Genomic DNA, 24212 nt, shown 5'->3' on the forward strand with positions numbered 1-24212 from the left:
GTTCAATAATTGGACACAAATCACGGCGACCCGTCGCAGAGGCCTCATATCTTCTACGCTACAAACAGAAAGCCCCTGCTGCAATTAGAAGGCGAACGAAGTGACTGCGTGGGCAACATCAGAAGTAACGAAACGATTAACTCATATATAGGCCACAAAAACCTGTATTCACGGATCTCTAAAAGGTATTGCAATAACACATTGTTGTAGCACATGCTGGTTTGACTCTTGTAGTGGGAAATTAGCGCAAGTGGAAGATGGAACCATGCCCCACCTTTCCTATCTGTCTCGTGTTTGGAGTACTTGCCATCCCAGGCGCCACATAAAGCCGCGGAGATGGCCAGGCAGCAAATAATGCCGTTATCGAGCTCCACGAGCCACGCCTATAGAACATGCTAGATGGGCTAGAGGAACAAGAGGGTGCTTCAGAGCCGCCGCCATATCTACAACGCGTTTTTTTATTATCTATACATCGGGACAAACCTGCTGTGCGTGGCGACAAAATGCTACAGCTGCCGAATAAAATACTGGTGTATCTTAGTACCTAAGAAGGAGTAGGCCAAATCACAAGCAAGGCACTGATCACCGTGTATCAAGTGAAACAAGAATCGTAGAGAAAGCAGCAGGCAGCGAACAGACACTGATGGGAAAGTGAATCCGCCGCTATGCCTGTTCGAATATGTCTTATAGCCTACTGTGTCTTCTTGGTAATACGCTGAATAGTTATATTATTCGATCCGTTTGCTTCAATTACGAAACCAAAGACCCTAATAGCAACGGCTTTTGGTACAAATGACCCGTTGCTAGTACGAACTGTGATGCAAGTCTCAACTTCCAGTACCCAATTCTTCGGCCTACGACCTAACTTCTTGGATTTGAAGATTAACAACTCCGACTTTTCAGAGAAGCACTTGAGTCCCATACGAGCCAAACAGTTTTTTTTTTCGTAAGCGTTACCACCTCCTGTAGCCTAGCCTCAAGCTCTTCGTCACTACCACCGACGCTTCATACCATGACGTCGTCCGCGTAGATAGTATAGCCGATACCCTTGACAGTGTCCAATACGTTAGCTAGCTTTGACATCACCAGATTGAACAGCATTGACGAGAGTATCCTTGTGGTGTACCACGACAACCTAATTTGAAGACTGCGGACTTGATCTCTCCCCCAAGCTTAGACATGTCCTTCTATCCTCGAGGAAAGCCTTAACAAAGGGAAAAAGCCGTAGCCCCCGATTCAAGTCTGACAACACCTGTAGAATGAAGGAGTGTCAAAGAATGTCGAAAGCTTATTTCACATCAAGTCCAAGTAATACCTTGGTGTCCCTTGTCCGCCGACCAAGTAGGCGATGCTTAATCCTGAGCATATATCATCTTGAGTCGAGAGGCCGGAACGAAAAACTATCATCGAGTGCGAAAAGACCCCATTGTCCTCAACATAATGCGATAGCCTATGTAAAATTACATGCTCAGCGACTTTCCCCAAACACAATGTTAGCGAAATTAGTCTGAGATTTTACAACCCTACGCTCTTGCCCGGTTTATGTATGAGAACAGTAATCGCAAGTTTCCACTCTTCTGGGAAAGATCCTTCCTTCCATCGGCAATTTTTTTTTATTTGCGACAAAGACTAGCACTTACGGCATAATATTTATCTCTCGCGTAAGGAACTGATGGTCACGCAAAAGACTTCGGTTAGATATAATAACTCCAACGTCAGTTGAACACGTGCTAGCGTACGGAAAGGAACAATTCACACCTAACACACGTTCAAAATTGAGTACATCAGAGAGCTTTAAAAAGGTAGTTTTTTGCACGAACATAATGGCCATCCAAAAGCAGGAGAAAATATTGTCATGGCCATCGACATAAAAGCCGCTTTCGACAACGTAAGCCATAAGGCCACATTAGATGGGCTAGCAGCAACAAAATGCGGTCGAAGGACGTACCAATATGTACAGAACTTCCTCACTAAGAGAACCACTGTCGTCAAATTAGGATAAGACGAATCCAAAGTTTTCCACTCACCGAGCAAAGGCACAACACAAGGCACTGTGATCTCGTCTACGCTTTTCAACATAGCCATGATTGGTCCAGTCAAAACACTTAAAGATATTCCTAACATCCGACACTCCTTCTATGCGGGTGACATCACTATATGGACAACCAAGGGTAGCCTGGAAGAAAAAGAAGGGCGGCTCCAACTGGCAGCTAAAACCATCGAAGAAAGGAGACATCAGTGCTCGATCAGCAGACAAATCGGAACTCATTCGTTTCTCCACGAGTAAAAAAAAAGAACAGACTCGAGTCTCCGCCTTGAGGTCAAGCTAGACGGCAATATTATTCCAGAGAAAACGACCGTCCGAATCTTAGGAATGTAAATACAGTCCAATCAGCGATGTCTCCCCACACTGAATATGCTTAAACGAACAGCTCCACAAATTGTTCGTATGATATTTCGAATAACGGACAATCATGCTGGACTGAAAGAGCAAGACGCGCTTCGTTTGGTAAAGAGCTTAGTAATCAGCAGCCTAACATACTCGCTACCATGCCTCAACATGAATAGAGAGGAGAAAGAAAAAGCAGACAAAATAATAAGAATGGCGTATAAAGCGGCTCGGCGACTACCACAAAGCACTTCAACTGCGAAGCTATTAGCGTTCGGACTTCACAATACATTTGATGAGTTGGCTGGAGCGCAAGTAACCACCCAGATTAACCGCCTGCTACAGACGCCATCCGGCAGAAACTTCTTCTGAGGACCGGCCTCGGTAAATAAGTACAGGCACATGGAAGAGCTAAGGAATTGTCGCGCTCAGTGAGAGCCTGGTACAAGATATGTCCCCAGTTCTACATGCTGGAAGACGTAAAGCAAGAGCCACTTACATAAATAAGAAGACAAAATATTTGAATACGGCGAGATTTACAGACACTGCACCATATCAGACAAATGCAAAGAACATGGTGGCCATGGTCACAGACCAAAAAGGAAACGTTACAAGTTGTGCCTCCATAGCCCAAGCCTCTATCGCAGAAGCGGAGGAGATAGCGATCGCGCTGGCAATTAAGGAGGGCAGGGAGAGAATAGCCCCACTGACAATAATCACTGATTCTAAGGCTGCATGTAGGAATTACGAAAAAGGTAGAATATGTATGAAGGCCTTCCAAATTCTGACCAAAGCTCATAAAGACTTTCCAATTGCATTCACCCAAACCATTATCTGGGCGCCAGGGCACGAGGGCGTCACCGGGAACCAGTTTGCGGTTGAGGCGGCTCGAGGCTTCACAAATCACCGAGCTTCCTAGCACACTGCAATAGAGGATCCAACGCCCCTAGACCCTAACATTGGTACAATTCTTCAGTATTACAGGGACAATAGACCACTGTATCCAGCGCCGCATGAAAACCTCACAGCAATGGAATCGGTGGCATTACGCAGAATCCAAACAAACACATACACGAACTTACACAAGCTACATGTATTCTACCCCACAGCATACAGAGATATATGTCCGTGGTGTGGGGCAACACCAACTATGTTTCACGTCACGTGGGAGTGTACACATCACAATGAAGAACACCACAACATGAACAACACAGAGGAACGATGGGACGCACTGCTGTCCAGCTCGGCCATTACCGATCAGCCCTGGCAGGTCCAACAGGTAGAGAAGATGGCTAGGGCCAGCGGAGCCCTGGAATGGGGGCCCGAGCATTTGGAATACTCCGCGTTATGCGCAAATAAAGTTTTCTCTCTCTCTCTCTCTCTCTCTCTTGCACGAACAGTAAGTGCACAGGACAGAGAACGCGCGAAAACCAATACTTCAGCCTGTTTTTGTGGGGTGCGGAAATTCTGAGCGTTAAAGATTAGAACTTCTTAAAGTTAGGGCCATGACGAGAAGTGAAATGTAATATGAAAACACTGAAAAATAGAGGTACCTTTAGCAGATACGGGAGCGGCTGCCCTTCAAACGGCTCAGTCATTTTTTACGGCCAGGCGACCCACCGGAGGCACGGGGCTTCCGGGGCCGCGGTGAAGTCTGCAGGGGACTTTTGTGTCTGCAGGGGGCTTACGAATCACTACTAGATATTCTGTGGCATTTGGTGCCAGGGCTCTTGAGTGAGTACAGAACAAAGGCGTCTAGTCTAGACTGCAGTCTAGACTAGACGCCTTTGTTCTGTCCTGGCTGACGTCGCTGGGGTTGTCGTCTTCATCGATTTGTAGGGACGTCTCACATGCGGTGCTGCTCGACTCCTCGTAGATGGAGACCTCGTTGCCTTGGGATAGAGTCTCCTCGACGACGCGTTGACTTCTGCTCGATTATGCAGCTATAGGATGAGCGGCAGATGTAGAAAATCCTTCTCTGACGAATTATCCGACGAAGTACCTTGTCTGGCGAAGGCTCGGCCTGTTCCGCGGCCAGGATCACTGGACGTGAGGCACTGGACGAATCTACAGAACCTGGAGGAACTTCCGTGTCAGGGCTGGCCGAGGAAACAGTAGGCGTCTGGTCCAGCGTTGCGATTTCCGTCGCTTGGTCTTTTTGGCCGTTGCCATGGGGCTAGTAATGACGAACCCTCGCCCTAGCTTGTTCTTGGACAGCATTCCTGGCTGAAGTGGTGGGAAGTCTTTGGATGCCACCTCGTAGTACGACTGTCGGATGGCGCAGGTGACGGTGGCATGTGGGTCATCTCAGCGGCGGCACGGCAGCGAACACCCCTTCCCGTCGTGATCATAGGCGCCGCACCATCCACAAAATGGGGCTGTGCAGTTCATACGGAAGTGCCCACTGTCACCCCGTTGGTGGCAAACCCCCTTTATTCCTTTCTATACTCCCAGGTAACACGGTGGCCTGCGACTTTGAGGTAGTTCGGCACGCCGGTGACGAGGTCTTCATTTTCATACGGACGTATCACGCTCCAGTGGTCACGGCCGGACGTGAACCCGTCAGTCCTCTGCTGATGTGCAGCACCTTCCCGTAGGGAGAGAGTGCTTTGACGAGGACTTTGCAAGGGAAGTGGCACGGCAGAAACCGGATGGTAACTTACGTCACTTCAGGTCCCAGGGGTACGATGGCGACGCGCTCTTCTTGGATGATGAGGTGCAACGAGTCCACAATTTGGGCCAGTGCGGTCTCACTGTTGACGGTAACTTGGTAGTTCCGGCATCGAAAGTGGTGAACGCAGTACACTTTTTTAATTTCTACTATTTAAGACCTCGTGTGAACGACGTCTTCGGGACTAGTCCTCTCAGGGACGACAATGTCGAAGGCTAAAGCAGGCCCGTGATGATGGAAGCTTCGCGTCCACGCCGTGAGGCGTCGCCATCATCAAAACGACGACAGCGCACCGCCAGCAGCGGCAAACAAACGCCATCTAAGACTTTTTTTTGACAATTTTATTTGCAAGACTTGAGAATGCTAAGCATAAAGATACCGTTTCTCATTTAATTTTAGGCACTCAGAAGCATGCACGGTGCGAACGCCTGGAAAATTGGAAAGTGACGTACTTTAGATGGCAGCGTGGACCAGAAAACGAACAGTCGTGCCGCACTGCTCGTGAAAGGCAAGCGAATACGTTGATATTTATTACAGAAAGTTTGCCGAATACTGCCAACGAGGTGTTACGACATCTTCAGCTACAGAAGTGCTGGAACGTTACCAGTATACCTTTACTTACTGCAGTGAACGTTTCGTGGAGTGCGATGGATATATCAGCCAGCGCTGCACAGCTTCTGTGCTCCGGGCATCTGCGTTGGAGCTATGCGTAGTATGCACCTTGTTTGCACACGAACGCTGATTGATTGATATGTGTGGTTTAACTGCACATGAACGCTGATGCACGCATATTGTTCCCTGCTGTTTATTCTGAAACGTTACTACGTGACCTTTATATAATGTAAACATCGATTGGCTTTCAATAAAACAATTTCTTGCCGCAAGTTTGTGTGATCAGCGTTGGCATTTCACTCGGCCTGTATGTGGCATCACTCCCTTACTAAGGTAAGTATGCAAGATACTTTTGAGCATCTAGTAAGTAGTTTACTGCATTACACTATATGGAAACGAGAGAAATTGAGACAGAGAGCTGCTCCAATGAGCGGGGACAGCCATGAATCATAAGCAGATGACGGCGGTGACGACGGTGTAATCTGCTATGCGAACGGCCAGCCGTCCTATCAAAACGCCCTGGTGCTTTGAAACCGATTTCGTTTTATATGCAACAATAAATTATACAAACACTGTTTTTAGTTGTTATTTGTTCAAAAAAGATATTTGAGTGCAGAAGATAATTTTGTTCAGTAGTCAGTAAAATAGTAATTTTCTGCTATTTGTATAACTGCCACCGCAATCCAGACGGCGATATCAACGCGTCCGATTTTCGTCCCATCGGCCCTATGGACATGTCACTCCACTGGCTAAAGCCTTCTTCGGTGGCTGGCTTGCCCACAAGCCAAAGGACGCCCTAACACTCTCCTGGTGTGATTAGGAAAAGGTTATTCTATCATGGGACGCAACAAACCTATGGAAGGAGCGTCTGTACAACAAGCCCAATAACAAACAAATGACATCCTGGTTGTTTAGAAAAAGTTTGTTATATCATGAGACGCAACAAACCTAAGGAACGAGCATCTTTACAACAGGCACAATAACAAACAAATGACAAAGCACAACATACATTGCACATTTAAACAAAATTGTCCAAGTCCGTAGGGTGTCCATAGTCCATGGTACTAATAACTACTTACACTACATATATACACTAATCACAATATGGACAATGTACATGATCATCCCCATCGGAAAAATTGCCATGGTGGATACTGGAAAACATGGTGGGCGTAGTGGAAATAATAGTGGGCATGGTGGAAATTATGATGGCTATGGTGGGACGTAGTGGCAAATATGGTGGTTATGCCGGGACATACTGGGTGGTATGGTGTACAGATGATGGGTAAAGTGGAAATGATGGTGGAAAGCAGAGGCTAGATAGTGGGCAATAATGGGACACTCTGCCCACCATTGCGATAATGCTGGGATGCCCTAAGCATATGGTGGGTGGTGCTTATTATGGTGGGCTACATGGTGTACCAAGCTGAGAAACTCTTCCCACCATTGCGATAATGCTGGGAAGCACTAAGCAGATGATGGGTGCTGCTTGTTATGGTGGGCCACATGGTGTACCAAGCTGAGAAGCTCTGCCCACCATCGCGATAATGCTGGGAAGCAGTAAGCAGATGATGGGTGGGCTTATAATGGCGGGCAATTAATATAGTGTACCAAGCTGGGATCTGTACACTACATGTTCTACCACCATGATTTCCACCAAAGGTTAGGCCTACCGACTGAGCCCGTACAATTGTGTTATCCGTGCTTCCGGGTTTCAGAATACACGATTTCGACGATTAAGTATGACAATACAGCGCAGCCATGACATCAATTAACCTAAATGAAGCATTTTTCATTGTGTATGGTGTCCGCTCAAGAAGCAACAAACATCGATGCGACGCGATTCAAGCACTCCCAGAGAATGTAATTAAGTGTCTTCTCACCGACAGCCGCCGGTCGCACTCGCCGGCACCTCTCTAGCTTTTGTACGAGAACTCAGACGTGGCGATTCATATGCTTGGTGAACCAATATGATAGCGTAATGTTTCCGGCACACTGCATTCGTTTTGGCCAAGCCGTTACGTAGTTGTTGCTTTAGCGAAAGAGCTACAGCGTTGCGCTGGTGCGACCACCCTCTACATTGCGCTAAAAGCATCCCAATACTCAATCAAATAAATTAGGCGGGCGTATCTATGGAATGAGCCTAGAAGCGTCATAAAGCGTGAGCAGATGTCGCCCTTTAGAACGAGCGCGAAACGGATATTAAACTTGGCAGACCCCGCCGGTAAACTGTTGCTGCTCCCCAGTCCACTTGGTTTTTTTTTCTTGAAGTTGTGAATTGTAAAAAAAAAAAATAGCACTAGTGCCATTAACATAGTGGCAATCGTTACAGGCCGCAATTGGTTGTGTTTAATAAATGTGCAATTTTTAGTAGCAGGTGTAGATCTTGTCTATGTTGTGTACACGACAAACATAACTTAAGTTGAACCGTAAGTTTGTATGGCAACTAAGTATTTAACACAAACTCAACGTCATGTTGGTATGGCGCAGTGGTTAGTGTCTTCGAATGGGAATCCGCAGGTTGCACGTTCGATCCTCCGTGGCGCCTTGTTTTTTTAACGGGACGGGTGTTTTTTATACCGTTTTTATAGAATTCTTTTTTATTTTTTGTGGCAGCTCGTCACGGTGATTCTGACGTCATTTCGCGCTCAAGCGTTGCCGGCACTGCAGCACCCACCATACCCACCATGCGCCATGGTGGGCGTTTCCCACCATTCACCCACTACATTAATCCACTATAATGGTGGCTGGTGGTTTACACCATGCCCACCATTCGTTTTTTTTTTTCCGATAGGAATATATGTACAGAATTCACAAGACTTGGTGAAGATGTTAGAAAATATGTACAGCAGGTATCAATTTTCATAAAAGTTACATAACTTACAGCGTTAGAATGAAGTGCACATATACAAGAGCTCACACCCATATGGGACATACACAAACACATAAAAATAGTAAACACATACTGATTACATGCACTAATCAGACATTGACAGGTGACCTGGCTATAGGAACCAGGCCAGGTGGAAGACTAATCGAACGCGTCTGTCAACTACGGACAGAAAGTGGCACGACCATTGTCGCAGAAATTCTTCCTCCCCAAGGAAGAACAATTCCTCCGACAGAAACGATAAGAGTTCAGGCTAGAGGCGTTCCAGAATCGGAAAGAGAGCACGACGACGATGACCTGCCGCAACAGCTTCGCACCTATTACGCCACAAACAAGAAGCTCCCGCAGTTGTTAGAAGGCGTACAAAGCGACTACGCGAGCAACGACCAGATGTTACAAAGCGATTAATACCAAGGCCACGGAAACTGGTGTTAACCGACCTCCAAAACACCTTTGCAACGACACATTGTTGTAGCATATGCTGGTTAGACTCCTGTAACGGGCAACAGTTAAGAGAAGTGGAAGATGGGACCATGCCCCACTTCTCTAGTCTGTCCCATGTTGGGAGTACTCTCCATCCAAGACGCCATATAAGGTCACGGAGGTGACCAGGCGAAAACGATGCCGTTATTGCACTCCACGAGACATGTCTCGATCGTGCTAGACGGGCTGGAGGAACTAGAGGAAGCAGAAGAGCCGCCGTGCGGCTTTCGAGAATGTCCACGTCGGGACAAAGCTGCTGCGCGTGTCGATACAATGCTACTGCCGTTGAGTAAAATGCAGGCACGTTAAGTGTTTGCGGTGCAGAATTAAGCCGTGCATCTGGTAGTAAGTAGCGTAACTTAGTATTTCTATAGCAGGCAAGATCACGCGCGGGGCACTGATCACCATGCAACAACAGAAGTAAGAATCGTAGGGCAAGCAGCCTGCATGTTTAGAAAAAGTGTTTAACGATTCAGAGTACATCGTACTCTACTATGGGAGAGCATAATGCCGTCCCGATTACCCAGCAGCCTGCATTGTTTAGAAAAAGTTTATTTACAGCATGTACAGAACACAAAGGCTTCATACCATTCCAGCAACAGGGCACATACACTTCTGCACATCTATATTTCACGACTAACATCACTACGTCACAGTGAAGACATTTGCTCTAATATACATGATTATGTTGACATACATGTACACAAAAATTCAATGTGATATCACGATACATGGGTATAACGATACAATAGATCCAAATAAAACACAATTTGTAACAAATGAAATCATATATAACAACTCAACGGGCGCTGCTTAGCACCAAGTCGGTCGAAAAATGAGTTGTATCCTTTCGTGTTCCACCTTGACGAAAGGGCACGACCAATGCCGCAGAAACTCTTGCTCCCCGAGGAAGAAAAGCTCTTCGGAGAGGAACGCGAGGATCTCTCGTCTCATTCTCCCCAGTATCGGCCACAAAGCACGCCGGCGGCAATTGGCAGCTACGGCCTCACATCGGTTTCTCCAAAGGCTGAAAAGCCCCGCAACTATTAAGAGAGCGGAGAAGCGGCTACGCGGAAATCGGCCATTGGACACGAAAGTTCGCACACCCTGTCCCCGAAAACCAGCATTAACCGCACGCCAAAAAAGGCGGGAAACCACACATTCAAACGTCGCATGTCGATTGGTCTCTACCATGACGCAGTTGGGGCAAGTGGAAGTGCGAACCACCTGCCATCGCTGCAACCGATCTCGCGTGGGGAGCAAGCCCCAGCCCAGCCTCCAGACAAAGTCTCTGAGATGCCCTGGCAACACTGCGGCAGTTATTGGTTTCCAAGCGCGGTTCAATACAGATTGACGATGCTGGGGCACCAGGGGCCGTAGAAGGGCGGCCATTGTGTCCACCACTTTAGAATCGGCCACCTCTATCTCTGGGCACGTAGCTTCCAAACGTCGGTGAAATGCCAGAAGGGCTCGATACAAAGGTGGTAATTCAGTTGATTGGGGACCTTTGTTTGTTTGGCTATCCGGCAAGAAGACACGTAGTGATGGCCCCAGATGGTAGCGAGCCAGTGTCTGAGCGGGTATCTCATCATTGCTTAGTATTCGCAATAGAGTGCGGAGGCACAATGTAGAAGCCGCGACGGAAACGTCGGGGAATGCAAAACCGCCTTGATCTCGCGGTTGAGCTAACGCTGGACGCGATAACAATTCTGTGCCACCAGACCAAAAAAATGAACTGATGCAGCTTTGCACTTTCCTGCAGACGTGGAGCGGTGGTTTAACAGAATGGCAAAGGTACCAAAATTTTCCTAGGTACACCGTTTGAGTTAAGTATCGGCGTTCCAAGAGGGGGAATTCGAAGTGCCTGGCTGCTTTGATATCATTTAGAAGAGTTTGTACAACGGATGACCAGATGCTATCCTGTATACCAAATACAGTGAAAGTAACTCCGAGTATTGAAATCTCAGGAGACCACTGTAAAGGCGACGTGATGTTGATGCGACCGCTGGGGTTGCCAATGAAAAAATACTGGCTTTTAGAAAAGTTTAACCTTGCACCGGAGATAATACCGAAATCATGGAATGTATCAAGAGCATGCTGCAGCGACTGTTCATTATGTACATATAGAGTGATATCATCTGCATATGCAGCGACTTTTACTTGAGTGTTACCGGGTAGAGGTAAGCCACGAATCTGCGGGTGATGTTCAACGGCCCTTAAGAAGGGCTCTAATGCAAGGATAAATAACACTGGGGAGAGGGGACACCCTTGACGGACCCCACGCGTGACTCTAAATGCGTGACTCTCACGGGAATCTAAGTAAAGGGTACTTTCTAAATTAGTGTACATCGTGTTGATAAGGTCAATGAACTTATCCGGGAATCCGTATGCATGTAAAACATTTAGTATGTAGCCATGTTCTATGAAATCAAAAGCTTTCTCTTGATCTAATGAAACCAACAGTCCTTGCGCACATCGGCTAATGGTGTATTGAATGATGTCACGCGTTAACCACGTATGGGCGTGTATTTCTCGGCCCGGAACAGAACAGACCTGGTGGGGAGCGATTAATGTTGCGAGAAATGGACTGATTCGGCGCACCAAAATGTTGGCCAAGAGCTTGTAATCTACATTGAGCAGGGTAATAGGGCGCCAATCTTCTGGTCGCGTAGACATTGGGTCTTTCTTGGGAACTAGTGTTATACGGCCTTTGTGGAAAGAAGTTGGAAGTGTAATATCTTGGAAACACTTGCGAATGACGCGCGACATAGTTGGACCAATGACAGGCCAGAACTGTACATAAAACTCTGCAGGTAGTCCGTCAGGCCCTGGGGCTGATCCCTTTTTCATTGCGTCTAATGCACCTTTGATTTCGTCATCGGATGGCGGTGATAGGAGGACGTCATTTGACATGTTGGAATCATGAGGTAAATCTGCCAGCAGAGGATGCGAAGAAACGGATCCTGGGTAACAGACATTAGCACCAGATTTAGCTATTGACTCAAAGTGTTGAGTGAATTCCTGAAAGTCGCGCGTACCCGCAGCAGCTGGGGTGATAGAGTTCAGCGAGTGGGCAGGCGAGCCTGGTGGACGAAGCAGAGCTCTGCGTGCATACCTTAGCACCTCAGGGTGCGCACAGGGTGCACGTCTACAGCGCCAAGCTGCAGCCGAGAGTGAAGAAGCGCGCATAATACGCTGGTACCGTTCAACGAGCTCCTCTTGCCATGCCCGCATTACAGGGGAAGGACTGGGATCTCGATTGGCAATGCGTATCTTCTGGATTAACAATGACGCATCTTTCGACATACGGGTGCAAAGTCCTCTGCCCGACGCACTGCAATGATGCCGCCACTGTTCTTTGAGGTGATCCCAATCAGCTACATCGGCCCCAATAAGCGATGCGCGTAACGCTCGGGATAATTTCTCCGTAGCCTGGGAGTCCTGGAGGACGCGGCAATCGAGACGCCATGGTCTGTGAACCGTCGGCGTCCCCGCTGGCAGGCGGAAAGAGAACATAACCGGCCGATGGTCACTAATGTACACTGGTGTCGGTGGCAATGACATTACCCCGGTGTCGTGAACGTAGGTAATGAGATTCATTGAAATTCATGAACTGTTCATTTGACTCATCGATAAACACGTGTATTGAAAATGACCTCTTAAAGCAGGACGCGTTCGATGGGACTACTTCGTGAGCAACTACTTGGCTGAAATTTTTCCGAGTACGCTTGTGAGGAGGACAGTTGAATAACGTCACAAAACGATATACAGAATACGAAGCCGTTCTTTATTCGCAATGTCCAGAAGTGGTGATGGTTTAACGGCGAAGCCGCTTAAGCCAGCCGTAAAAACTTCAGCATCCACAGACAACCGCCGGTGAGTACGCGCGCCTAGACAATTGGGCAAGCCCCACTGGCGTGTGCACCAGGTGTTTGCGTTAAACGAAAACTCCGCTCGGCAAAGTGAATTACATGAAACGTGAGAAAAAATGAGATAGTTGAAAAGAAAGAGATGAAACGAAAGAGAAAATAGACGAACAGAGAACGAGATAGAGATCAAGAGAACGAGAAAGAAACAAATGGGCACTATAAAGAAATAGCAAAAACAGAGAACAAGACAGGGACAAAGAGAGATTAAGTGAATAAGAGAGAGAGAGAGAGAGAGAGAGAGAGAGAGAGAGAGAGATGAGGCGCGAGAAGACAGAGAAAATAAGGGAAGGAAAAGCAATAAAGATTGAACGAGCAACAAAAGAAGATAGGTCAGCGGAGGGGAATTAAATATAAAGAAGCAGATAAAAACAGGAGCAACACATGAAAGATAGAGAGGGAAAGAAGACGAAAAGGGGGGATCAAGATAAGCAAGAAGGTAAAGAAGCAGATAAAAACAAGAGAAACGCATGAAAGATAGAGAGGGAAAGAAGACGAAAAAAGGTGATCAAGAGAAACAAGAAGGTGAAGAAGCAGATAAAAACAGGAAAAACACATGAAAGATAGAGAGGGAAAGAAGAAGAAAAAAGGTGATCAAGAGAAGCAAGAAGGTAAAGAAGCAGATAAAAACAGGAAAAACACATAAAAAAATAGAGAGGGAAAGAAGAAAAAAAGATGAGGAAGAGACGCAAGAAGGCCATCCAGCTTCAGTGTGCTATTCTGGACGTGTCTAATTCCGCCATATTGTCAAATTTCATAACGGCGGAATTTTAAGCCAATCATAGGGGTTGTAGCAACTCACTTGGTCAATTAGCATCGATCAATGGTGGAATCTGACAACATGGTGGAATTCGACAAGGTCCAGAATAGCACCGCATCTCATCTTTCAGGCTTGGCCCCACTGGTGTCAATGTGCCTGAGTTTTTCATCTAATTCTGAAAGTATTTGTAATTATGTCTATCTCTAGGCTTCTCTCTTTTAATCCTTTATTTCATTTCACGATTATGAAATGGCGGGTTTTTCAGTAGCCATATACTCGCCACCAGTATGTTGCAGTTTATAAACAAGGATAATAATGACAACAACGACAACAACAACGACGACGACGATGATAACAACAACAACAACAACAACAACAACAACAACAACAACAACAACAACAACAACAACAACAACAACAACGACGACGACGACGACGCATTTCCACCCCACCATGGTGGTCTAGTGGCTAAGGTACTCGGCTGCTGACCCACAGGTCGTGGGATCAAATCCCGGCTGCAGGCCCGTGCTGTAAAGGCCCGTGTGCTCAGATTTGGGTGCACGTTAAAGAACTCCATGTGGTCAAAAATTTTGTAGCCCTCCACTACGGCGTCTCTCGTAATCATATCGTGGTTTCGAGACGTTAAACCCCACATATCAATCAACAACGTATTTTAATGCTAACGTGGCTCCTTCACTAAAGCGTCCGCTTATATAAAGATTCGAAAGACAGTCCAGATGCGTTTTACAGCTACGATCTCACAAGCATTGCTTTATGCCATTTCTATATCCGGACATTCGAAGCTCGTCAAAAGCGTCATCGACGCACACAGCAATCTCTCCGGAGAAGAAACCCTTCGCAGCATCATTTGAACTTGGGCAAAACGACAACCATCGTCAACAATTTTTTTGCGATATATACTTCCTTACGATTTTGTAGTAGAGAAGCAAATGTTGTAAGCCTTTACTTTTGTGATGGGATATATGCGAAAGGGCATTGCGAAAGTACGCAAGCAATTCTTGGTGAAAGAAGGGGGCAGACCAGAAGGTGACGGTGGCACCCATTCCCTTTTCCTATAAACGTCAAATCGGTTCCTCGTAGTATAAATCTGAAGAAATTCACGGTATTGACGGCATCGCCGAGTGCGTCGATCTATATATAGCTTTCGCATTTCTCGGAGAACTGTAGCCGTAGAGTATGGAACTAGCTGCCGGACTCTGTGGAATGTCATCATCGCAAGGAGTATTGAAGAATGACGGAGTACTCGTGATCGGACAGCTAGTGCCGATGGAAATATATTATTCATATTTAAACTGATTGTAATCAACACTAAAATGTTCAATGAAATTATTTGCAATTATTATGCGCGCTTGGTAAACTATGAGATATTCATTGTTAAAGCCGATAAGTGCCGCATAAAGCGTAACAAATAACGCCTGAGATTTTCAAGGTTGGTGAATGGCGGTTTGCTGTTAATGTCGCTCGTTAGATTCCTGATCGCGCCGACCGCATTTCGGTTGGACCAAATGCCAACAGGGTCGATCGCATGGCTGAAAGGTTTCAGTTTTCTGCTTGGTAACATTCCCTTTATAATGTAACACTTTAACGTTGTCGGGATGTCCGCTACACGTGACAGTTTCTGACAATGTCATGTCATCTAATCTATAATAATTAAATCAGTAACACTCACCTTCCTCGTGCAGACCCATATTGAAATTGAAGCTTTGAGGACAAACATAAGGCATGTGGGCCGGACTCCCCATCCCCACCTAGCCTCTCTACTATAGTGGATAGACCTCATACTTCCTTTTGTCGAACAATAACTACACATGGTGACTCCCTACCAACTGGTTTTACGCCCGCGGCGAGACCTTCAATTCCTCCATGGTGCCTCAAACAGCCAGTCATCAACCTGCCAATACCAGGCATCCAGAAAAAACGAGATTTCTCAATACCAGCCCTCAAGCAGCTCGCCTTACTTCTGCTGTACGAGAAGTACCAAGACTGCACCCACGTCTACACCGACGGCTCCGTCCTGCCAAACAGCTCAACAGCGGCGGTTGTTATTCCAACGCACGCCGCAACCATCAAATTCAGGACAGCTCATGTAACCACAACAACGGCAGCAGAGCGTGCAGCGCTTCGCGCTGCGCTGCGTTTCATTAACGACCAAAGCACGCAACGGTGGACGATTTTCTGCGACTGCAAGGCGGCACTGCAGTCACTTCTGTCTAATCTATGCCGTGGTCCACACGAGCAGTTGGTATTTGAAACAGCACAAATGCTACACCATATAACAGAGAAAGGGCACCACGTTATATTTCAGTGGTTGCCAAGCCACTGTGGAATTATCGGTAACGAACGAGCTGATCAAGCTGCCCGATCAGCCCATACAGAAGACAACGACCAGTCAATACCTCTCTCAAGGACGGACGCTGCTCGAAGGCTCCTCATTCCAACGTTTTTAGAACAATTGCCTCATTCTTGCTCGCCAACGCTCCATGGCTTTTTGGAATGAGCCTCTCTTTACGCATGCAAGATTACGATCCCTTGATCCAACGTTAAGCATGCAGCTTCCAACAAAAATTCGACGAGGCGACGCTACTGCTCTGTGCAGACTATGGTTGGGAGTCGCGTTTACCCGTGCGTACGCGTTCCGCATAGGTATGGCCGATACCGCCGACTGTGCACACTGCGGAGATGAAGAAACAATTCGACATATTCTGTGTGACTGCCCGAAATACAACCTGGAAAGACAACACCTTTCTAATAAACTAAACAGGTTAGATGACCAGCCGCTGTCAGAAGAAAGTATACTGCGCCATCGTCATGACTAATCGTCACAGAAGAAAGCCGTGCAAGCGCTACTGGGCTTCTTACGAACTACTGGCCTGTCGGAACGCCTCTGAGTGGACTGATTTTGTGTGTGCGTGTGTGTCGGTGTTTTTCTCTTATTTATTTTTTAACTCTCCCTTTTTCTTTCAACCCCCTATTTCCCAACCCCAGTGTAGGGTAGCATACCGGATACTAGCATCTGGTTAACCTCCCTGCCTTCCTTTTTTCTCGTTTCTCTCTCTCTCTCACCTTCCTGAACATATCACTATTGTCTTATACCACGAATGGCTCATAGCTTGAGCTGTGACATTCGAACAGCATTCACACAAATCGACAGTGGTAATAGCTCTTGTTCTCAATGAATGGTTCACATCCATTTTGGGGAACTAGCCGAGAGTCAGATAAGGAAAAGTAATGAGTCACGGGTGAATTGTACCACTAATAGAAAATTTCCAACTGATCAATTTTTAATACAATGGAGCACTTTAGGGGCTTACCAATAAAATTGAAAGAATTCAATTAAAAACAGCTGTGCAGGTGTCTCTACAAGAATGTCCAAGTCAGGAGGCAATAAAAAAATAAATATCCGGAATGTAAAGGTTCAATCCAATTCAGCGATGTAGCCCTACTTTAATATGTCTCTTAATAAATAGTCGAAATGGCAAGATAAGAGTTTGTTTTCTATTGACTCATTATCAGCACAAAAAGAGTACAAGGAGGGAGGTTGCCTGATGATCATGGTCATCTTCTTGCAACAGCTTCATGGAACGTACTAACAATGGAATATAGGCCAAGAATCAGGTCACTGACGTCTAAGTTACGAGCTTTGAAGAAACGTAGCAACAATCATTAAAATTGGTTACGTACAACAAAGAAATTACAAATATTGTGCAACTGGGAAATCAGTCCAGACAGATGAACACTTTACCTTTACAGAACAATTTGCAGTGGTGATTGCAGAAGCTTCGCATACTTTCCTTTCAAAGCAATTTTTTTAATTTTTTTTTATCCTCTGAAATGACCGTCTGATTCTCTTGTACAGTTACAGGCGCACGTCTTTCGAGGGCTTTCTTCAGCCTAATGGCTGTTCATTCGTCTTCGTAACTCAATTAATGAAAAAAAGTGCTTCGGTAATGCAAGAAACACGGTAACACTTTCGAAGAAATACACTTTTCAAGGGCGTGCTCGGTCTATATTTTACAGTGAGACGACCAAACACACGAACGAGTGCCGCCCCTTTTGAGCGCAAGCGTTCCACGACTCGAACTGGTATCGAAGAGGCCGAAAAGCCATGCTCTTAAGCTGGTGTACTCCACTGACAGTTCTTTCTTTGGAAGGTTTTTTACAGACACGCTTTCAAACACCATGAAATGGAGAACCCGTCGGCGTTTTATGCGCAGAGTAACAGTGCCCCCTTCACTACAACATTTCATCTCCCACGTCTGCAGAGGTGAAGGGCCAGGAACCAGCCGGTCATCGCCGTCCGCTAGACAAGAGAAGGGCATTCATGCGACCTGCGAGCGTCCATTACGAAACGCGCGGTCCACCTTTTTTTTTTCTTTGTTTACGGCCGACGCGAGGCCCAATAGCAATCGCCGAGGCGGTATTTATAAAAGCATTGTTGCCGGAGCGAGCGGCGTAATGTCGTATGCCCACTGGCCCCGCGAATTCTCGCACTCGATGCCATGGACAACACAATGGCCACCACTGCGTTGCTGCGCAAGCGTTGAACGTTATAGTTGTTTGCGACGGATTCCGGACGAGTGAGTTTCGTCTATAGGGAGGTGCACATGACACTCACGTGCAGGTGTGCGACTAGGCTCGCGTCACAAAGATGAGAAAACTGAGCGTGCCCGGACGGGCGTTCGGCTGCGTAAGCGCGGGCTGTCGCTTCAGCGCGCCCGGCATAATTAACCTTGTTTCGTCTCGGCTTCGAAATGTTGCGAAGGGGCGGATGGCCCTCCGCATCGAGTTCACTGTGCATGCGTGAGAACCAGGAGCATCTGTCAAGAGCTGAAACTTCGACGATGACGTTCTGGAAATCCCTGATGCGTAGAGTGACATACGTGCATACACGTATGAATATACGGAGCAGTGCCGGCGTAATGATATACCTTAAGAATTAGGTGACCTGAGCAAATGCGAAATTACGGCAATAGTCTGGTCCAAGCACAGTAACTGTCGTAACGAAGATGACCGACATCCTGCAACTAGATCACTTGAAGTTCAGAAACGTCTTCAGAAATCGTGAACGGTACAACTTGCAAGAAACAAAGGTCGGCGCCATTCCGGAGCTCTGAGGCATTTGTTCACGACTCTATGGTGCGAGGTGTCGGTCCACTTGAAAAATGCGACTTTGCATTTTGCTTCCATGCACTTCTTGCTATAACTATAGCAGGAAAAATGTCAAGAGATCACGTGGGCATCAATTGACAGGGCATTAATTCTGACTAAGTCTGAAACTCATGGGTTCAGATAGAGTACTGCAATGCCCCATTGAGGAAGACAAGTCCCCTATTGTTGAAACGTGGGATCCCGCAAGATTCTCAGTTCAACAATTTCCGATCACCTAATAGAGCCGTTATGTGACAAGGGAGGAATAACCGATACGCTCCTGTTATTTCATACCTCCAGAAAGGCTATCAACGCACATTAAACCATTGCAAATCACCACATTTGAACACTCACCCGTGAGTGCTATAAGTTACAACTGGCGCATAATGAAGCCAAATTTAGGTCCACCAGCTTTTCAGACAGGCCCGTATGATAATAAACCAGGTCCACTAAATCTTCAGGTATATACTATAGCAACTTCAGACATATACTGTATGATGATTATCATTTGGCCAATGGAATACAGCTGAAAAAATTGTAGTAGGATAACCAAAACGTGGTGCGTTTAATCCAGCCCTTCAAGAGTAACTGTAAGGTGAACGCTGCAGCTTGCTTTATTGCAAGCGTGATTCAAAACACCGAAGAAATGCCACCAGTCGCAAAAAAATAACAATTTTGCTCAAAGGATACTGTACGAAACAGCTTCTTGATTTGCTATGATTGCATACGTCAAAGAATCTACGCCAGTGACGATGACAGTACGGTTTCTTGAAATCAAGATGAAGTCAGAAAACGACAACATGTATGACACACGTACATATAAGACAAAAACAAAACAGCTAGTCACTTGCTAAACGGTGTTTTTTTTTAATTTAATACCAAATGATACGACTATTGTTCTCATTACTATTTTTCCTACTTTTGTCTTTGATTTCAAGAAGCCTCGCCATTGATGCCACTATGGGTCGGCCGATCAGGGAGATGGATGATGAGCAACGAATAAAACTATACGAAAAGAATGGCTTTGAGTACATCGTGTCTCGTCCGCTTTTTCTGTAAAATATGTAGTTTGGCAACAATAGAGAGGGAGAACGCCTTTTACTTTTTTAAGAGGCGAGTTTTGACTTGCCACGTATAGAACTCTCGTTAAAGATACACGTTAACTCCCTCTGGAGAGTAGCGCCTCCGGCGACTATCCGGGAAGAGTATATTGAAATCTGAAAGAGAGTTAACGCGCGTCATTAAAGGGTGTGTAAAAACTCAGGACTTGCAAAAAAGAGTAAAAGGGGTGTTTTTTGTTTTTTCTTCGAAAGAATAATTTCGGACTGTGAAGTTTCTCAGCAACAAAATGATCGCTGTTCGTGTTCGATTATTTCCCTCCTTTCGTTATGCTGATGTATTCCATGGGGAAAGTACAGAAAGTAGTACGGTACAAAGTTGATATGCGATGCTTCTTGAAAATTGCGCGATAAACAATTAAGACTCACTCGCAAAGATGTCGAAAGTAAAAAAAAAACAGACTGCAAGAGCTAAAAATGGATTGCGCTGAAATTACGCTGACACAAAAATAGTTGAACAGAAGACATGAGCAGTGAGGCAATAGACAACATCTTATTTTTGTTCATCAACCTTTCCGCAAGTACATTACCATCGAGAAGAGTGCTGCTCCAAAATTAAAATTTAATTTAATTAATTTAAAAGTTCGCAGTATTTCCAGAAGCTTCATGGACTAATAATGCAGAGTTCCAACTTTCGGTCACATACAGAACTTTTTTTTTTGCATAACATTAATTAAGAACCTACCAATACAAGCGGGCAAAACATCGTCGACAGATGGTGGAGAGTCACCCACAAAAGGTGACACGACTTGCCAGAAATTATGAAACAAAAACACAAACACAAGAAAGGAGACGCAGGACAAATAAAATAATAATACAAATAAGAGTAATTCGTGCGTGTCATATCAGCCACTAAAAACGCTCTGTCAGCAGTGCTTTGAAATCCCGTCCCATTATATGCCTACTAGCAGGTGTCCCATGTCAAAAGGCAAAAAAAAAAAAACATACGTCCATTGGAGGGGCGATTTCGCATGCCATGTTAAGACATGCGGGCATACTCTATAAATATTACATCTCGCATGACTTTAAGCAAAGAAGTTCACACCTACGCATCTCCGGCTTTCAATTCCCACGTGGAAAAGGCGACGTTCATTTTGATATCCTATGAAAAAAAATGCTATCATGTGTCGTGGTAGTCTTTTTACAAACTATACTTTCCGTATAAAGAAATGCACTCGATTAGTTACACGCTATAACTACTTTAACAAGGACAATCCGAAAAATGAAGGACGATAACTTATCTGACATATACTATATGTAAACACGAACCCAAATATCCCGTGCCTGCTAAACGATTTGAATGAAACTGGCACTGCTGTGCTTTTCTGTACTTCAGGGCATGCATTATTTGGCTAACTTCATACGAAAATGGAAGCAGTCTTTGCTCCCTCGCGTCTGTTGTATTTAAATGATAATTCAGTCATATTATTCCCGTGCAAGGCCATATATATCCAGAGTCCTGACCGTAAGCGGTGTTTTAGAAAAATGAAGCCGGTTGTAAGAAGTGCGTACCATTCAGAAAAAACTACCCACCAGCCTGCGATGTAGACAACGTGTCCTAGCTTTGTGTACAGCATATACCAAGGATGGCACACAATAGTTGAGATAACATGCGATGCTGAAAACGATTGAAAGCATTTTTTTTTAAATAACCACAGCTTTGAATTAAAGATGATTCCAGACACCGAGAGAACAGTAAAATAAAGCGTTCTGTGTCCGAATACATTACGCGTTGTAGGCGCATACCAGCTAACTTAATTGGCTGTCCACGCAATAAGAACTGACACCACAGTTGCAAGTCATCTCGATCTCATATTCATTAAGTTGTTTTCTATGAAAACAGCGGCACCTTAAATCCGTACGTGCAGTCCATCTAATTAACTACATCACTTCATTTTGTTTTCCTTAGCAAAATGGAGTTACTTACTTTACTTTTCCTGCTGCGCCATGATGTACCGCATTGTCATCATATGGCACACTACCGAGAGATTATACCTAGCCCAGATCTCGCGTAGAACGCCTTCTCACGTCCACAGCGTCTGTTACGAGGCGCATTTCGGACACAACAAAATTTCCGATTATGCGACGCGAACCAGCTCCGCTCACGTTTTCCCAGCAGGTCTAGCGGCGGGAAATGCAAGAGAACTTAAAATGGCAACAGATTGTCATTCCTAAGGAGCTTCAAAATACAGTTATAGCGGTGTCTGATCGAGTTCCTTGGACAGGCAAAGAAGAGGGATAGAGAAGAAGATCAAAGGCAGGGCACGTGCTGCGGTACTCACGAAGGTGACGAAAGACAGCAGGAAGAAGAAGACGTTGGCCGTCGTTCGTAAAAATCCCATTGCCGCGGGAGCGTGTTGGCGGCGCGGAGCGCGTGTCTCACCGAAACCAAAACATCACTGGCGGCGCGGAGATGCGGCGGCCCGCGTACGGAATGCTCGTCACCGAAGCCCAGCGCCGCCGTGCCGAAAGCGAGGGCAAACGAGTTTTCCACCGCGGCTGCGGCCGACTACCGCTGGAAGAGCGGGTAGGGTTTTTTTTTTTTTTTTTTTTTTTTTCCGAGAGCCCCCCTTCGTCCTTCTCTCCCATTTGAGAGAGAAGGTGCAAAAGCGAAGGAAAGGGAGTTGTGACCTAGTGCGCTTGCGCCGTACGCTCTGGATCGTCGTCGTCTGTTACTTTTGAATTGCCGGCCCGTCAGCCAGCTGCGGAGACTTCTTTTACGAAATATCGCGGTGCCAAGAAGCTGTGGCCGCCTTGTGAACTGTTGGGCCGCGAGAAAGTATTTCACCTTAGACGGTGCAAAACTGAGCTAAGTGCTCGTAGCTGCTGCTGTATCCCCCCCCCCCCCCACCAATATTGATGGCAACGCGTGCATTTGTGTCATCTGTCCTGTGACTTCTTAACCCCCTCAGACACAGGAAATTCCCATGAAAGCAAAATGACTTAAAATCATATCTTGCTGTCAACCAGTCTGTTAACGCCTGTCTTGCTGGACACAAGAAAAGTTTTGCACCCACCCACCAAAAATGTTTGTCACACTTTTTACATCCAATAAAGGACCAAGCCTTCAGAGCCTCAAAAAGTACTGAAAAGTATGAGTTTGCCTTGAAAAACTAATGACGTGATTTTAAAAGTTACTCTCTGCCGCTACTGTACCCCAACATCACGACAAAATATATGCTTCTAGTCATGTGCCCGTACAAGATATTGTGATGTTTCTGCAGCCACTCTGCCCCATGGCTTCACTGGTGACACACAGGGGGCCCTCTTGCATATTTTGGTGCCTGACGTCGTCAAAGCTAGCCAGACTGGTGTGTGAAGTTGCCAGAATTCGTCCTTTGTAGTGTCCACTCTATCATGCACATTATGCAAAATTGGACGCTTATGTCAATCATTATAAAACACCCTATCAGTGTGCCTTATGGCTAAGTTTTATGACAAAATAGATTCAGCTTTAAGAATTGCAGCCAGCGCTCCCCTCTAAATACACAGGCATAACTTTCATATTCCATTATCATTCCTCGCCTTCACTTTTATTCTGTGATCTTGTAGCATTTGAAGAAAAACAACATTTGTGGCGTTCTTTTTCCAGGAGAGTCTGAATTTAGAAGCTGAAACTGAGCTAAATTTCCCCGAGAGCGCAAAGTGGCCCTAAATATCTTTCACATTTAGAACAGCTGTTATCAAAATGAAGCCATTCCCGATTGTAATGTGAATTTAAAAAGGCAGTTTTCAATAAAAAAAAAATGAGCCATATCCTGCACCTGTTTATATTCAACTCAACCAGATTCGTTAAACAATAGTAACCAAACAACTAGCAGTTTCATTTGTGTCCCAATTGCTTTGGTACCTTTTCTTTCACAAGTGGTTTTATTCAGGCGAATTGGTACTTACCAAACAAAGGACATGATATTGTAGGGCAAAGCTCGCTTATAAAGAGAAGGGGCCCAATTTCCCAGCTCCTTTCTGCCTCTTGGTGTTTCTTTTCAAACTTTGCACTGCAACATCACGTCGTTCTTTCGCTCTAATACAACTTAAATATAAGACGACTGGAATACTGAAATATTCCTTGAAGAAGTGATCTGAAACAGCATGTCATCAAATAAGATAACAAGGAGGAGAGCTGACGTAATTTTTGAAGGCCTTCAGTAGATGTCAAGAACAGAACATTGCTAAGAGTCTGGAGCAATGCCC

General features: G+C 45.7%; 1 protein-coding gene across 1 annotated transcript in view; it reads right to left on the bottom strand.

Moving 5' to 3' along the window:
• LOC119163277 (uncharacterized) overlaps nt 1-22507 on the bottom strand; it is a 164162-nt gene extending 141655 nt beyond the window's left edge. The window contains exon 1 of the mRNA XM_037415236.2: nt 22301-22507. Within this exon, the coding sequence (XP_037271133.1) occupies nt 22301-22360 (60 nt within the window). The 5' untranslated portion in view covers nt 22361-22507. The remainder of the gene's footprint in view (nt 1-22300) is intronic.
• Nucleotides 22508-24212: the final 1705 nt, after the last annotated feature.

The sequence above is a fragment of the Rhipicephalus microplus genome, chromosome 9, assembly GCF_043290135.1.
Source record: "Rhipicephalus microplus isolate Deutch F79 chromosome 9, USDA_Rmic, whole genome shotgun sequence".
Taxonomy (NCBI): domain Eukaryota; kingdom Metazoa; phylum Arthropoda; class Arachnida; order Ixodida; family Ixodidae; genus Rhipicephalus; species Rhipicephalus microplus.